The sequence below is a fragment of the Scaptodrosophila lebanonensis genome, unplaced genomic scaffold, assembly GCF_003285725.1.
Source record: "Scaptodrosophila lebanonensis strain 11010-0011.00,11010-0021.00 unplaced genomic scaffold, SlebRS2 tig00000053-arrow-pilon, whole genome shotgun sequence".
NCBI classification, from domain to species: domain Eukaryota; kingdom Metazoa; phylum Arthropoda; class Insecta; order Diptera; family Drosophilidae; genus Scaptodrosophila; species Scaptodrosophila lebanonensis.
Genome location: NW_022060548.1, coordinates 7916379 through 7933847, shown reverse-complemented (window position 1 = coordinate 7933847; position 17469 = coordinate 7916379). Strand labels below are relative to the sequence as shown.

Genomic DNA, 17469 nt, shown 5'->3' with positions numbered 1-17469 from the left:
ATTAATCACATATTGAAAAGGCTTTGAATTATTTCAGGCTTCAATAAGTTTAATTTTTTTAATTTGAATATTTTTAAATTTGAAATAATATAAATCAATAACAGCATTCTTAGTACTTATTACGAATGTTTGTATTTTGTTTGGAAAAATGTTGTTGTTGTATGTTGCTATATTTTTATGCACTCTTATATTATAAAGTACACCTGAGTATGTTTTAGCCCTTGGGTTATTCGGCATTGAATATATTATCGAAATGATAATATATGCGTCTTTCAATTTGCTGCTCTCATAAATATTAATTAATAGTAATTTCGGATCTGCAGCTGTGCACAAATAATAATTCATTCATTTCATAAACTTGATAAACTCTTCCTTATTAGCACTTACGAAACTTGCACTTGTCAAAACATTTTTAATTTATTTCAATTTATTTATTCAAATTATTTATTATTGGCACATAATTTATATTGAATGTTTATTTCAAATTTTCAAGTAACAATTTATGGCATACTTTTAGGCTGCAGAAACAAAAGTAGCTCGAGGGGCATTCCAAAAATCTCTTCTAAAATTTATTTTAGATGCACTTTTATATTTATAAGCAAACTTTATTTTTTAATTCACACGAAATCAAAAGATAATCCTCCAACTATTCGCCACTAATTTCCTTCGTATGAGAAGCCAGAGCACGCAGAATCTTTTCATAAAACTAAAAGCCACAATAAAGTTAAAAATTGATTCGCCAAATGTCATCACTTAGCTGCTTAGTTTAAGAATCGCAGAGAAGGGCTTCCATAATATTTTCATACGATAATAAATATTACATACTTAATTGCTTATTACATCAAATTAGAAATTATTATACATTTGATATTAGAACATACAAAGCTGACACAATTTTAAAAGCTCAAACTATTCTGCATTTTTAATAAGCAATTATTCAGTTGATTACTGTTGTGTTTAAATGGATCAAATCAACGAAATAAGTTTCAATTTCATTTATAAATAAACAAGGAATCGCATTGACATTTGATTGTAGACCAGAAGTAGAACGTTTTATTAGTCTGTATTTTTTTCTTTGAATAAGGTCATCACAAACCGGTTTTAAGTTTTTTTTATAGAATTATTATTTTTAATTCTAGACGCTATTTATCGCCGCTATTACTGCTGTCTTAATCATATTAGAGAAGCAATTTATTTGATAGTTCTACCCTCTCCGAAGAGTCCTATAAAATTGTCTTGGGAATCAACTATCAAATGGCAATGAAATCCATACCGATTCACTTTATTAATCAAAGCTGAAAGCTCATAATCAAACGAATATTTTTAAATTGTTTATTTATTGTTTATTTGTTTTTTAGTTTCCTTGCACTTTATTTTGAATTAAGGAGAAAATATCTATCATTTAAGCAAAATTCAACACTTTAATGTTTTTATTTTTCTTCACTTCACTTCACGCCTCAAAGAACTTGGCATAGGGATACTTTGTGAAAACATTCGAGATGATAGCCTCAAATATTTTGGCAAAGGCATTTTGCATGGATTGTTGTACCTCCAAAAAAATGCTCTTCCAGTTCTCGTTTAGGAAGGCGTTCATGTTATCGCCCAATGCTTTGTCGCCATTGAAGAGATTGGTAAAATTATAAATCAAGCGTTCGGGATCCGCTTCCACCTTCAGATTGGTAGCTTTCATGTAGGTTTCGCCATTTTTCTCGTACGCTTTACCCGTAAATACGATCACAACATTACAATTGACTGATGGGTTTCAACGAGAGGAAGAGAGAGAGAGGGAGAAGTTAAATCGCTTTAGTTTTAAACAAATATGTAATGCTTACCAAGCGTCAAGTTGCTTATCCCAGAACCACTTATGGGCAGTATCAAAACTTTGCCTTTGATGTTGTAAGGACCCACCAGGGAGACGGCATCGGACTTCATGCGTAACTCATGCTTTTTGGCTAAATCGGTGCCGAAGCCTCTGAGAAAACAAATAGTACAATTTTGTTGCGTTTTGTAATTAATTTTAACTTACCTGATATCAAGCAATTTTAAGGTTTTTATTCCGAACACTTCATTATCCGTAAAGGTCAGATCAATGTTTACAGGACTGTCGGCGCCTTGTTTAATATTCATTTTGGCGACACGCAGCGGATCAAGCTTTACCAGATTTATAGAACTATCGCCCACCACAGCCTTCTCGGACAGAAGGTGGTTAACAATGTTTAGAAGACATTTCTTATCTGCATGTTTACAAGGCTTCGGATCATCAGCTGTGATTAGGGAATACGCTTGATTGGTTCAAATAGGATAGGTTTTCCTACTCACGAAACTTTGCCTGACCGGCCACAATTAAGCAAAGAACCAACAAGCCTACAACTCGGAACATTTCTAATCCTATTCTTATGCATGCATTTGCGAAACTAACAATTTCTCGTGCTGCTGCCTTGTTTTTATAGAGCGCTTAATGATTTCAATGCAACAATAATAAACTAATTCGAGTACATATATAGTATTTTAGTACTGGCAAACGCGAGTGCTAGCTTAGTTAACTGAACTTTGATATTACTTAACCTTTTTCTATATAGTAGTACATAAATAAATTATTTAAAGTGCGAGTCGCAGCATCTCTATCTGTATGTTATTCAAACTTAAACCTGTTCCGTTTGATTCATATTACATATCAGACCCCATTTTAATTAATTAATCTATTTATTTACGCTTTGGGACTGCAATTAAGCCTTTTGAAGCGATTTAATTGCTTGTATCGATCTTAACAAGGAGATTGCTGAGATACATTTATTTGCGATTTTCTCATAAGCCAACTGTGTAATACAGCGGAATTTGTTTTGCATTTAATATTAATTAAGTAGAGTTCGATCAGTCGCGAATACTATTGTAATTATTAAGGGGCTATTGAACCATATTAGGGCGTCAAATTCTGTTCTTAACAACAGTGATTTCCATCTAATTGGCCACATACGTCACTTATAATGAGTAACTAAAATTAACATTGCATTTACATACGTTTTTTTTAGTAAATTAGAATCCAATATAAGTCACTTTTAATGATTAACTAGAATTAACATTGCATTTACATATGTTTTTTTTTAGTAAATCAGAAGTCATTAACTAGTTTTAAATTGACTTCAATTTTATTATAATCGTACTATGTATAGTATGAATAGTATATACAATACATGCTGAAATTGATTTCTTTTCTTCCACAATAACAGCTAAAAGGTGTATTTTTATACTCTGTACATGAAATGTACAGAAGGCGTGGCAGACCCCACAAAGTATATATATACTTGATCAGCATGACGAGACGAGTTGATCTAGCCCTGTCTGTCTGTCTGTCTGTCCGTCTGTCCGTCCGTATGAACACCTGGATCTCAGAGACTATAAGAGGTAGAGACATCAAATTTTGCACAAAGATGCCTTATGTGTGTATTCTATACGAGCTTGTTTTATTTTTTTGATTCCCCCCCCCCACTTCCCCCCTATGGGGGTTTTCCCGAATTTCCATTCGTATAATCGCCTATATCTCGGAGACTATAAGACCTAGGAACACCAAATTTTAGTCCAAGATGCCTTGTGTGAATACGCAGAAAATGTATATTTTGGAATTTCCCTCCCTCCCCCCTCTCCCATGCAAATTGCGATTTTTTCTAACTCCCGTAATTCTTGGAATTTCGAACTAAAATTGAAAATTGATGAAAAATATTTAATACAAAATATTGTGCTGCAGTTTATACTTCAATTTTTTGTATTTCAATTTCAAGTATGAAATTAGGAATAAGTCTGTCAGTTTTGTTTTGTTGTTGTTAATTACTACAAATGACACCATTTTAGATTTAAGAAGTGCATCCAAGTATGTATTAATGGGGGAGAACGAAAAGACGAGAATAAGAACACTTTCTTGACAGGCAGTATTTTAAGTATATGCTAAAAACTGACTTGTAGGCTTCGGGTCGGATAAAGGCTTAATTTTTATTGTCCACTTAACCAGGCGCCTGTTATTAATTAAAACTATTTACATTATTCAGACAGGTAAATTAAATATGAAATATCTTTCGAAAATCAGAGGAAAGTAAAGAAGTATAGCATTATTTGAATAGTCTTAAAACTGGTTCTTAATTTATTGATTTTTTATATTATTTTCTAGCACTGATAGCTTTATTTAACGCCATTGATAAATGTCAACGGTCAGATTTTAAGGCAATAAGCAGAAAGGTGTTCTTTTTTTTCATAATTTCTAGTATTTAAAGGAGGGATTACTGGGATCACTGGAAGGTGAAAAAAAAGAGCGTTGGCCGACAGGGAATGTAATAATTTTTTCAATTATCAGAGCCTACAGAATACAGTCAAAATGTAATAAAATTTTAAAGGTACATATAAATAACTTAAGTATCTGAGCTTGATGTCCGTCTGAAGTTGGATGATCTGCCCAACACTATACCCAATGGCTACTCTATATTTCCATTAGGGTATTATTTCCAAGAGTCTACAGTTTAGTAGTTTAGTAGATACAATAGATTATACCAACGCTTAATTAAGCATACCGATACCGTTTATAAACAAAGAATAGCTATCAACTAAGTGTATTTAATAAGAAGATAACAGATATTAATATCAATATTGCGACCTAACAAAGTATTCTGGAAAATGTAAGTTATTCCATCTAAATACAAAATAATACGTTCATGTAATGTTTTTTATGTATAGTACATACTTGTATATAGGTACAAATGTATGTATAAATGTGTATAATTCAAAATCAGAGCACTCTCTTATTTATAGACTCACGCCCTCTTGCATTCAAGAGTCTCCTAATCCCACTGTCCCTCTTCGAGAAGCTTCCGAACACTTAACATGAATACAAATCTCAATAACTTGTTTAACCTGATCTTTGTATGACAAGCAACCTATACATAGATCGAGGATATAGAATAGTTAAGACAATGGCAACAGTCGCACAGTAGACTGGCGAACCAAAAATGAATATAAATTAATACACTTGTATTTATTGAAATCAAAATAATAGATTTATGCCCAGATGGTTCATGAAAGCCGTGAATTAGTGAATATAAAAAATTAAGTAACATAAAATAATAATTATTATCTCTTTGTTCTCACCAGATAACAAACAAATTGTAAATGTAGACCTTTCGATGCCTAGTTTTGTAACTCTAGTTTTAACTTTTCCTGCAGACAGAATACCAAGGGTATGTGGATGCCAAGCATTATTCCGATTATAATAAAAAAACCAAATTTTTATAAAATTTAACCAATACATAAAGTGGTTTTATGTGAAAAGGAAAATAAAGACTAATTTGTAAATTAAGTAGCGCACAGAGTTTAAATGTTGAAACGCATTTATATTTAAAATTCTTATCTTCCACCCCATTGTGCAATGCCGCTCTCACTGTTCTGATTGCTGATTCATCTGACTGGCATGGAAAATCTCACATTATATAAAGTTTACACTTAATGGACCATCATTTTTGACCTGTTCTTTAAATATAGAAGCACATAGGCCAAGAAGAAGTTAAGTATTTCATTTCAGGGGGAGATATTTTTTTATAGCAACATTCATTTTGATTCTTTGCAGAACGAGTGCCGTTCGGAATGATTTGAAATAATTTATATTATTATTATATACATAGGATTCAGGTTAAAAGGGAATTTTCGCTTCATTGGGAATAATTGCTGCTATAGGTTTATGGGGTCTATAGTACATAGACGAGCTTATTTATTAATTATTTATTAATATTGCAGTACAAAAGGGTATTACAATTTTCGGATGATTAGCTATCTTTCAGATCAAATATTTCTGTTATTCTCCAGAAACTTTATGAGCTGTACGATTTGTTTTTTTATAGTATTTACCATAGAATCATTAACTGGAATTGTATTAGCAAGCTTATCAATTCTTATTAGTCGTCTTGATATTGTGTTTGTTTTCAATCCCAAAATCAGGCCTTAAATATGTTATATTTTTCGTCGAGTGTATGTACAACAAACATACTTGTATATAATATTAATGCCACTGGCTAAAATGCTGTTTGTGTGAGCTATTTATTATGGAAATCGGTTTGCTCACGTGACTGGCATTATAAGCGTTATATGTATGTACTATATATAACTAATTTTCGCAGCACAAATTAAAGGTCGTAACAAAAAAAAAAACAATAAAACGAATATAACAAATCTAAAAGCTTAGACAAAAAGCCGTATACTTGTATTTTGATTATTTATTATAAGTAGTTTAATGCTACGATCTAAACTTAAATATAAAGAAAGTATTTTAAGTGTTTTTAATTGTTATTTGTTAAACGGGAAACAGTCCATTGTTGATGTATTGATTGGTTGGTGTAAAATGAAATGCTTGTGAAGAAATACTCGTACACTCGTACACAAATGCTAGCTAAGACTAAAGCTGCTACGCGAGACCCATTTAGGACTCTAGGAAGAGGTCCTCGTAGGCGAAGCGCTTGAACAGGGTAGACAGGATGCTTTTCATAATTTCGGCAATGGCCACATGAATCGAGGGCTGAAGCTCGCCCCACACATCGGACCAATTCTCGTTCAGGAATTGATTTAGATTAGTGCCCAAGGCCTGATCGCCATTAAACAGATTGGTCAGCTTAATGTTCATTCTGCGGAAAAGATTAATGAAGAGCGTAAAATATATATATGTATACATGTCAGGTGTGGTGCTGTGGCACTTACAATTGTGGCTCCACCAGCACCTTAAGCTTGTCCACCGTCAGGTAGGTGCGACCATCGTGCTGCTGAACGCCCGGCTTGAACTTGACCGAGAACTTCGGACTGTGCAGAGTTATGTCGGCGTCTCCATCACCGCGTATGGGCAGAATCAGAATTCGGCCGTCGGCATTGTATTTGCCGCGCAGCACAATTTTCGGGAACGAGCCGTACATCTCGAACTTGGTGGTTGCTGGATTGGCGCCGAAGCCACTGCATCGAGTACGTTTAGAATTATTGGTTTCCAAACTCTATTCAGTACTTACACCGCACGATCGAATTTCACGCCCGACAATCCCTCCACATTCACATCGCGGAAGGCCAGTTTCAGGTTCAGCGAACCGGTCCGTCCGTCCGAAATGTCGAAACGCTTCACCAAGAAGGGCTCGACTTGGGGAAAACCGGCCGACGGATAGCCAGTACGGGCATGTTGTCGGATCAAAGTGTGCGAAACATTTATGATGCAATCGGTATCGCCATTATGACAGCGTGGTATTTCGGCAGCTAACAGGGTCCAGAACCAGGAATGTTAATTGATGGCATAATCAAATGTTTTTGTTAAAAAACGGGGAAGGCAAGCAACTCACGAAAATTTGAAGCCGCACGAGCAGTGAACACACATAGCGCCAAACAGATCAGGCTCAGGAGGCTAAATGATGTTGAGGCGAAGGCCGTTGCCAGCGCTTGAGGGCACAATTTGGAAGCGCGCATGTTTAATTCAAAAGGATAATGATGGCCCGGTTACAATGTTACCCGCACACACACACACACACACACACAGAAACACTCAGAGCACAAACACACACACAAATTGTGGAATTCGAATTTTGCACTGCACTTTGCGGAGGTAAAGTTATTCTCAAATTAGTTTTGCTCCTTCGCGGCGGGAGCTTCGCTTTTTGGCGAACTCTAGTCCAAGTTCAATGCTAAACTGTAAATTGGCTCGGGACATACGCAGCCATTTATAACCTTTTTTTCGTTGCCGTTTTGCTTCTTTTTTTTGTTTTTTTTTTGTTTTTGAAACGTCTCGCATCTTTCGGTTTCGACTCACAGTGGCGTCGTCGTCGTCGTCGATGTCGCTCAGAGACGGCCGGCCGGTCCGTCAGCCAGCCACGAAGCTAGCCAACCCATACATTTCATAGTTTATTCATTCTCAACTTGTCTCATCGTCATCGTTGGCAGTGTGGTCGTTATTATGGTAGTGCTTGGTGTTCCTGTTCTCTGCTAGCTGTTGTTTTATGATACCCTGCCCAAAAGATTATTATGAGTATGTCGTACAAGTATCAGTCTTATAATTGCATCGTAGTATCGTTGAAGAAGCATTACTTACTCATTGTATAAGCTCTGTAGCAGAAGTTTCAAAGTAGAAATAACGTAATAGAGTCATCGCAGTAGAAGTGCCATAGTGGTAGTAGTATCGTAGTAGCAGTATCGTCGCAAAAGTATCGTATTAGAAGTATCTTAGCAGAAGTATCGTAGATGTATCGTATACTCGAGTATAAGTACCGCAGTAGAAGTATAAGTATCGAAGCATCAAAAAGATTTGATCACTGCCCGAATACTACGCTATTAGACACATTTAAAAGAAATTATTAAAAATAAATCGATATATGTATATCATCAATCATATACGATAAGTTATTTTGATCCAATATTCATAGATTGATTATTATTAATCCTAATTCATGAGCTGTTCCGCACAACAAGCCAAGAACGAGAGTTGTCTTTTCATTAATTATTTAGCCTAACATTTAACTTGAAAGTAATTTATCAATTTTAAAAATCTGATAATATGTTTCTGAAATTTTGATTATAAGACTCAGCTAGTTTTTCTTTCCAGAGTTCGATTCCTTTTCTCTGTTCCCTCACTTAATAGTTGAATAATTTGCTTTTGATGTTGATTGATTATTTCTATCAGGTTGGTTTTTTTAAAATTATTTTTATGGCCGCTGTTTCCTTAATTATTTATTATTTCTAACCATTCTATCCATTTTGTTTTTCTGTTAAAATTCCTTATCGCACACATATTTTTTTACGTTTTTTCTGGTAAAGAGTATTTAAAAGTTGTTGTATCCACATATAAGATTCGCTCTTGTTTTCTATATTTTTTTACTTCTCAGCATTGGCCATAAAAACTGCGAGTAGATACAATGTTTATCGGTTTCGATTTCGCAGTTGGCTCAACAATAGCAAACAACACAACAACAAAGACAACGACAATGTTATTAATTAATATTATTAACAGGTCCAAGCCCAACAACACCGATAAAGCAAAAGTGATTCTATAAATTTTAATGCTCGTTCCTCAGCCAGTTTTGGGCGCTTTTGTCGCGCCTTTGTGTTGTAGTGCGGTGTACTTTTTTTTCCAGACTTGATAGACATCTACTATTATAGGAATCGGTGCCCGTGTTACTGTTTTTAAATGGGCTTTTTATAGAATTTTAAGTCGCACTCATTGTGTGCGTTTTGTCCACTCGTCTGCCAGTCTGTCTGTCTGCCTTCAACGCCATTATGTTATTGACTTATTTGTTCCAAACAATTTTTTTTATAATGAAGTGCTAATACTGATTTATATATAAATATGAGTAGAACTTGCAATTTTTGCATTAATTCACATTTATTTACATATATACTTTATGAACTATTTGCTTTGACATCACCACTGCGATCAAGTTTTGGAAGAAAAAGCTTTTTAAGTCATAATTATTTATGCAATCCCGCACAAATTTTGGAATTTCCGGAGAGGTTGTGGGGCTACAATGATTTTTTATGGATATTTTCTGAAATGCGAAATCTGGTTGGCTTAAGTTTTAACAAACAAATGTGCAGTTAGGTTGGCAGCTATAATAAGCAAGCTTAATTAGATATTTATTGACATTTGCCATCATGTATGTCATAATCCAGTAAAACAGTTTATAAATGAAAATTATCGTTAAGAAATAAAATCAATGCTATACACACAAAAGTAATTGCTGAGGCAGTCTATTCAGCGACAAAGTTTCTCTGATTATTCACATGTTGTATTCCTGAATTCGCTCAGTTTGTTACTTGGATAGTCTTAAAATTTATTTAAAGCCAAAAAGAGATCTTTTCTATAGCCAAAGCATTTCCAAATGACTGTTTTCTTTTTCATAGGCCATCATTTCACACATTTTTTGAGTGCATTTATTTTTTATACAATTTTGTAGTGGCAATTTAACCCAATTACGAGTTGAATACATAACTTTGTTAGTTTTTTTCATAGGACATCATTATTTGAAAGTCCACAGTAATTACGAACTAGGAATATTTAGATGGTTTTTTATTGAACATTTCCATACTGTTTTTAGTGCCATTTTCACCCAATTAGGGGCTGAGTTATACTGAATAGAAGCAATTACATATGCAAAAATATATCTCTAGATTTATGACTTAATTTCTTTGCTTTATTGACCCTAAAGCTAAAAGCATTGATGTGCATATGTTTCACATATATCTACTGATCAGTTTTTGCAGCTCTCGTGCTGGCGCCATACGGCCAACTTCAATGTTTAACGGATCGCATGCTTGTGTCAGCTCAAGGTGAAAAAGCATGCTGATCACAGAATTTCCGATTGGCGACGTCATTGGACCATTAGACAAAATTCGCCAACAGCTCTATTTAGCCCCAACTGATGCTGCTCAGCTGCTGCCCCAAGCTTTGGCAATTGGATATAATGAGGCATAGGATGTTAAACTGGTTCCGCATGTCGAGGCGCTTGAATCTATAATGGGTATGTGTTCAAATTTGTCCATTATGATAACGAGGGAAAAAGTTGTCGCATAGCCAGTCAGACCAGCGTCATCAGCATCTGTGCATTTTTGGTTTTACTATTATTATTACTACCCTTAACTCACTATCTACTCTTGTGAGATTTTATATCTCAAATGTTCTGCAGCTCGAATGGTATTTTGCGTGCAAACACGAAAATCATTTGCCTGAAGTTTCGAGCCATTCGTCATCGCCAATTTGCATATCAGTCGCGTAAATTCGGTAAAGTCGGTTGATTTACGTTGTTTGGATGTCGGCTTCTTACTCGTTTGTTGTCTGTCCGTTGTCTGTTTGTGCCACAATACAATACAATATGTTTGTTTACATTTCCAATTGACGCCACATGATTTCATACAGACCCGTATTTGAATTTAGTTTCGGTTCGCTTCTGGCATTTGTTTTGTTTATATACAAAATTCTTAGCCGCTTTCGTAGGGAAAATATTTAAATGGCTGCCGCTTTTAAGTTTACGTTTATTACAAATATTCGACACACGCTTTTATTGTTGGCGCCAGCCATATGCCTACCTAAGGTTTATAATGTAAATACAACAAATACATATTTTCGTACATATTTAAGTCTATAGTAGAATTTACAATTTGCTGCTTCTCACAGTGACTAATGGATTTTAAACGCCAGCTACGAGAGGTAGCTGAGTGACGTAAACATATTTAACGTCTCGAAGTCTCATCTAAATACTCGCATTTAAATAATATGGAAACATGACGTTTTTAAAACTGGAACTGAATTATTTATAATCCATCTGTTTGGCAATTTGAGGTGGACTTTGAATCCAGCAGCCCGCTCACCTTACAATCGTATACTGTAAATAAAGGAAAAATGTTTCGTAAATTCGACACCCAAGGAAGTAAAAATAGATAGAAGATTAAAGTGTGTGTTTTTTTATACTCGTATAGTTAATTTATAATTTAAAAAATAAAATAATTATATTAAGTTAAAAAAAAATTTGCACAATTATACATTCTTTGGAAATGAAGGAATTTGCCGAATTTGGTTAAAGAGCTATGTAAAATCAATAATAGCTTGGGAAAGGGAGGAAGCAGGAACTTTTCAAGTATAGAGTATATTAACAAAATGCAATAAAATTCCCAAAATTTTTTTTAATAAGTATCCGACATGTTGGGGGAACTCTTCGGCTAGCTATATTAGCTATAAAACAAATAATAAACAACTTTCAAAAGTAAATACCTACGATTAAAGGTTGATGGAGGAACAACACTTGATATTAATTAATTCTTATTAAATTTAGGTAAGACTGGTGATTTATAAAAAAAATATATTTATCTATGTTGAATTGCAGTCAGTAAAATGTTTGTAAACATAAAAAAATAAGAACAAATCAATAATTATATTGGTAGGTTGGAACTTACCAAGAGGTCTAATAGGAATGGTGATTGGTTTTACGCAGCGTTTTGGAACAATCTCGTGGTATCAATAAAAAGGCCTATATATAAAGGAAACTTCTAGAGCGATTTGTGTTCAGACTCGTTGCTTTTTTTTTTTTTTGTCTACAAGTGCGATTTCCAGTAGTCATTGTCGTGAAAATTGGTTGATTATTCTAAAGTACTAGTATATAATAAAAATGACGACAAAATTGTCAACTATTTATTCGCTTGAGCACATTAAGTTAGTACTTATTATTCGAATCATTTTTTCCATCGACATTGTAGTTCTCATCATTGCAGTGCATTGACTTTTTGTTATTGAAGTTATTCGCACATTAAAAACAAATACGCGAAACAAAGCTCAAAACTAAATTCATAAATTAATACTAATAGCACTAGTCAATGCGGTTGTTCATTCATATATGTATGTACGAGTATGCAAGCTCGTCTGCCCGTCCATCCATATCCATATAGTTGGTGTATACACTTATCTGTACAGATACTAAGTTTATGGCAAATATAAAAGCCCCATTGAATGACTATATGTAGTTGCCATAAAATCCATCTGGTGGCGCAAGCAACTATTACTTGTAGAATTAGTAAACAAAATCTAGATGGCTGCCATGCGAACAAATTGTTCTCAGTGTTACCCACAAAAATTCAGATGAATGATTAGATATGACGATTCAACATATTCAAAATTTATTTCTTATCAGGGATGCTCTTTGGCACTAAAATGTTTCTTTCAACATATACAAAGATATCGCACTACGTTGTACGAAAATTGTTTTAATAAACCACTGCCACAGTCGTTTTCCTGATTTCAAAATTTATAACGTAATTTTTGATTGACCTGTAAGTTTTATTGTTAAATATGTTTCTATATTTTTTATTTAAAAATATAGAAATGAAAAAAAAAACAATTTCGAAAACATAGCATTTTAACTAAAAAACAAACTAAAATTTTTCTGTTAATTATTTTAATTTTTTTTAGCTATTTTTAATCATTCATTTCTGAATGATTAAACTTCCTCATTTGTCTTATTTTTATCTTTTTTTTTTAATGTTTTGGCATTATTTTTTAGCTCTTAATGTAATTGTTCTTTTGTTCGAAGTAAATTCTGTTCTTTCCAAAGTATAGTAGTTTGAATGTTCGATAAAGATAAAATAAAACTGAAATATTTGCCTTTTAAAATATTTTCCAAAACGGGCCCATTACAAATATCATGTGGTCTTATTTCCTAAATTATTTCTTTTTTTAGCTATTTTTAACGAAGCCATTCAGAAGTGATTAAACTTCCTCTTTTGTCTTATTTTTATCTTTTTTCTTTAAATGTTTTGGTATTATCCACGTATCGATTTTTGTTATCGAAAATGCTGCCAATAACGAATTGTTATCGGTTTGATTTTTTTGCTTTTTATTTAATTGCATTCGATTATTAATGACTGTGTCGCAGAATTGAGAAATGTCACATACTTTGCGGCTGTCGCTGTGCGGTATCAGCAGCTAGAGGTGGATATCGCAACTAGCACTGAATGGTATGCTTTGCCATTTTGCTTTCGGGTAGGCAGATGATACATATTTCTGGAGCATCTCCGTTGGCACTGAGAGGCCGTTATCAGCGTTTTCTAACTGAACTTCCACATTTGGTCACATTTGGAAGCGATTGCCTTCGCCCCATCTGAATTTTTATCAACACGTGATGGGTTTTTTGAATAACATTTGCCTCAATGTATGTATGGGTGTGTATGGGTGTGTGTCTTCATAGAATTTGTATTTTATTTATTTATTTTCAAATGCTAGGTTCAAAAACAATTCACGTTCACACAGAGATAAGAAGTGGGGTAGAATGAAATCATCATCATTTATAGCGTCAAAGTCGAAATTCATAGCAACAAAAGCGTGTTTTTTCTATTGTTGTTGTTGTTGTTGGTGTTTTGTTTTATTTTATTGTATGTATAAAAATGTACTTTATTTTAAATTAATATTACAAAATAGTTTATGCATTACGATTGGGGAGCGTTTAGTATAGTATTCTACTAGAGCACAACTTAAACATATCACACACAAATACCACGCAAGAATTTCTATAACTGAAGCGGCCTCTACAACAAAATCTCGAATGTCGTGTTACCAAATAAATCTTCATCTCAACATATTCTTGATTAAGTTTCTACCGTTCTACGTGCTTCCATTTCATCCGGTCTAGCATCTAAGGACACTCTTTGTCGCTTATCTTTTGAAAGTCTGTGTTAAAGCAAATTGAAGAGGAATTATTAACTGAAAATATATCGACTTATAGATCGTTTAACGCCCACTCACTTGCATTCTGTAGACAGTTCTCCGTCTTCATAACACAAACATTCAGGTATGTCTTTGTGGTACCCTTGTCGTCTGCTGCACAGATCTTCTTGTACTCCTGCGTATCACACTCCATGGTACACTTCACATTCGGATCGGGCAGATTGAGGCCCTGCACCAGCGTCAAAGCATACAGCGTTACTGTAAATAGTTAAAAAAGATCGTCACATCAAAATAAATTAGACTGCAATCTCATCATTAATCACTCTCCAATAACGTGCCCGGCACACGAATAAGGCAAATGATATCAGCGCCACAAATCCACCACTACCACCAATAAATGTGCCATAGCCACCTATCTTGACACTCATCGTATTCGCTCATCGTATACGCCCATCGTTTGGCGACGCCAGAGCGTCTGGCATTTTATTTGCCAGCACGCGGTGGCGGTGGCGCTGGTGGTGATGATGGTGGTGGTGGTGGCGTTAGCTGTCGTTCTGGATATGGTGGGTGTGGGTGTGCCAGCCAATGGTAATTACTCGTACCACAGTGCTAGCCCACCTAGCCATTATTATTCACACCGTCTGCCTAATTAGTCATGCAAGCACGCAACGTTGGCATCGTTCATTTATATGGCCATAAAAAACATTTCAATTTATTACCGAATTTTCTCTAAATTTCCAAGGAAACGATTAAATTATAATGCTGTAGAAATTAGCAGGAATTTTTTGGCTTAGAGTAAATTTTCCATGAACTGGATAGTGAGTATATCAAGTGGAGTATTTAAGGAAAGCTTTACTGAACTAATTTGTTTTATTTACTTGTTGGCATAAACTACTCGGATAAACGTAAGTTCCTGAGTGTAACTCAAATTTTAAATATTCCAAGTACACCTTTAAATTTACTCTTACTATATTTTGCAGTAAAACATATTTTTTAATAACTTTTCTAAATTAAAATTCGTAAAAAAAAACCAGTCGTTTTCTAATCATTAATAATACCCTATTATATTTCATAATGTTATTCCTTCAATCGAATACCCAAAGAAAGTTGTAGATTATTATTAAAAGCACTAGATTTTGAACTATTAAAATTGAACGTGTTTAAACAATATGATTACCGAATTTTTAAAGTGTTTGTACTCAAGGTTGTTAAACAATTTGGTCTACAAGGAAGAAAATATTTGAAAAATCAATTGATATAAAGCAGAAAAATATAATCGAAAATCAATTAAATTGAAATAAATTAAAGCTTGTTTAAAATTTTTCTTTTCTAAAGAAGTTAAACATTTTAAATTAATTTTTTCAAAAATAAATTTTTAAAAATTTTGTAACTATCAGAACGTAACTTAAATGATAGAGTTAATCTTCAAGAAAATCATTTTCGAAGCACATTCGTTAAAAACAAAAATGAACAAAAACTCAATTTTGAAACTTTAAACTGAAAATTTATAAATAGTATTTTGAAAATTTTCGGAATTTAATAAATTATTTCAATTCGATGTAAACATATATTGCCATAATATTATTAATGAAAAAAAATTATACTTTTAAGAATATTACTTTAAATTTAAAAATGCATATTTATTGTAAACGAAAATTTCAGTTTTTCATAAATTCATTCAATTCAAAATGTTCTATGCGAAAAAAAAAAAAATGAAAAGGGCTTTGATTATAAACTTAAAAGAAATATATTTTTAATTTTAAAGTTGATAAATATCAAATTGAAAATGGTCTGGTTTCCACAAATTTTTCCAAACCGGGCCAAGGTATTCTTAAGTAAAGAACAAACACATCAAGTGATGATTTTATTAAGAATTTAACTGGAGAAATGTTCACTTCTTTTAAAAATACACTAATTTATTGTAACTACTAGTACTGCTTTCCAATTAAACATTTATTTTGTGCACTCTACGTACATGCCAGCAATACTGCAAACAGCTTCATTTTGTTTTCTTGTAGCTTGGGATTTTCTCCAAATATTTTCCAATAATTCCAAGATATCGCTTTCACAATGAAACACCGGAAATGTTTCGAACACAACTGCAGCACAAAGTTAACTCAGTTGAACTGCAGGGGTCAGACAAATTAATCAACGTAGATTTTGAATTGGATTTTTTTTTTTTATAAATTTTAGAACAAATTTAGTTGCTTTTTTTTTGATTTGTTTATTTGTATTGTTTTAGTCAGCGCGAATGTCGGGCACGTGTGTGCGCAAATTGTTTGAAGAGATTGTTTGAAAAATTGTCACACTCGAAATATTTGCGATTGAATTTTTTCGCGCACGAATTTCTCTTGCACGCGTCCAAATGCGAACTGAAACTAAAGCGTCGCACAAAGATATCCTCTAGCCGGCGAGCGGAGAGCGAGTGCCAGTTAGTTATTGACTGACTGATGAAATGAGGCTGGACGATGCTGATGACTGGACTGGACTGGACTGACTGGGCTGCTGCTGCTGCTGCTGTTAGATATGGAACCAGAGAGCCGTACGATTTTTGTTGTTGTTTCGAGTTTGGGTTCAATAATCAATCAAACTGATTGACTGATTGGTTGACTGGTTGGCTGGCTGACTGGCTGGCTAGCTGGCTGGATGGATGGCTGTCGTCTGCTGTCGTAGCACACACGAATGATGTGCGACCACACAGTGCCTGTTAGTTTTATAGAATTTTTTCACGCTAAAAAGATTTACGCTCGTGTCGTCGTCTTCAGTTTTCTTGTTGTTGTTATTGTTGTTGCTTTTGCTGTTGCTGTTGCGGCTGCTGCTATTGTTGTTGGTGTTTTTGTTTTATACATTTTGCCTTTTGTTAGCTTGGCTGGAACATCGACCGAACCATCGATCGATCGATCGATCGATACACGCTCTGAGCTCTGTATATATTTTGTAGGCGTGCCACGTCACGTTCTCGGACCTATGCACACATCTGTAATTGTATTTGGATATGTATTTATGTGTGCATGTACATACATATGTACATATGTGGTCGTGAATTGGTGAATTCTGTATTTGAAACATTTATGCAGTCACACAGAACATTATTGCTAAAATTCTCGCATCTCTCTTCTTTTTTTTTATTTATATATTTATTTATTTATTTTTTTGCTACGCGACTGCTGACTGCTGATGTTAATTGATTCACGTTCCGTTCAATACTGTTACTGATGCCCAGATTCCTCATGAACTTTGTTGGCCGCCACCGCCGCCGCCGCACGCTT

General features: G+C 34.0%; 2 protein-coding genes across 2 annotated transcripts; both read right to left on the bottom strand.

Annotated features, from left to right (window-relative positions):
• Positions 1–1320: 1320 nt before the first annotated feature.
• On the bottom strand, positions 1321–8093 carry LOC115623915. The gene is made up of 9 exons (XM_030518471.1): positions 8090–8093; positions 7026–7263; positions 6727–6972; positions 6459–6653; positions 4897–4919; positions 2320–2454; positions 2027–2264; positions 1833–1972; positions 1321–1752 (listed from the first exon to the last, which is right to left on the bottom strand). Exons 1-9 carry the CDS (start codon positions 8091–8093, stop codon positions 1451–1453), a joined length of 1521 nt encoding a protein of 506 aa, XP_030374331.1. The 3' UTR covers positions 1321–1450.
• A 5791-nt stretch (positions 8094–13884) lies between these two features.
• Positions 13885–17262, bottom strand: LOC115624309. The gene is made up of 3 exons (XM_030518932.1): positions 16176–17262; positions 14279–14458; positions 13885–14203 (listed from the first exon to the last, which is right to left on the bottom strand). Exons 1-3 carry the CDS (start codon positions 16201–16203, stop codon positions 14169–14171), a joined length of 243 nt encoding a protein of 80 aa, XP_030374792.1. The 5' UTR covers positions 16204–17262; the 3' UTR covers positions 13885–14168.
• Positions 17263–17469: the final 207 nt, after the last annotated feature.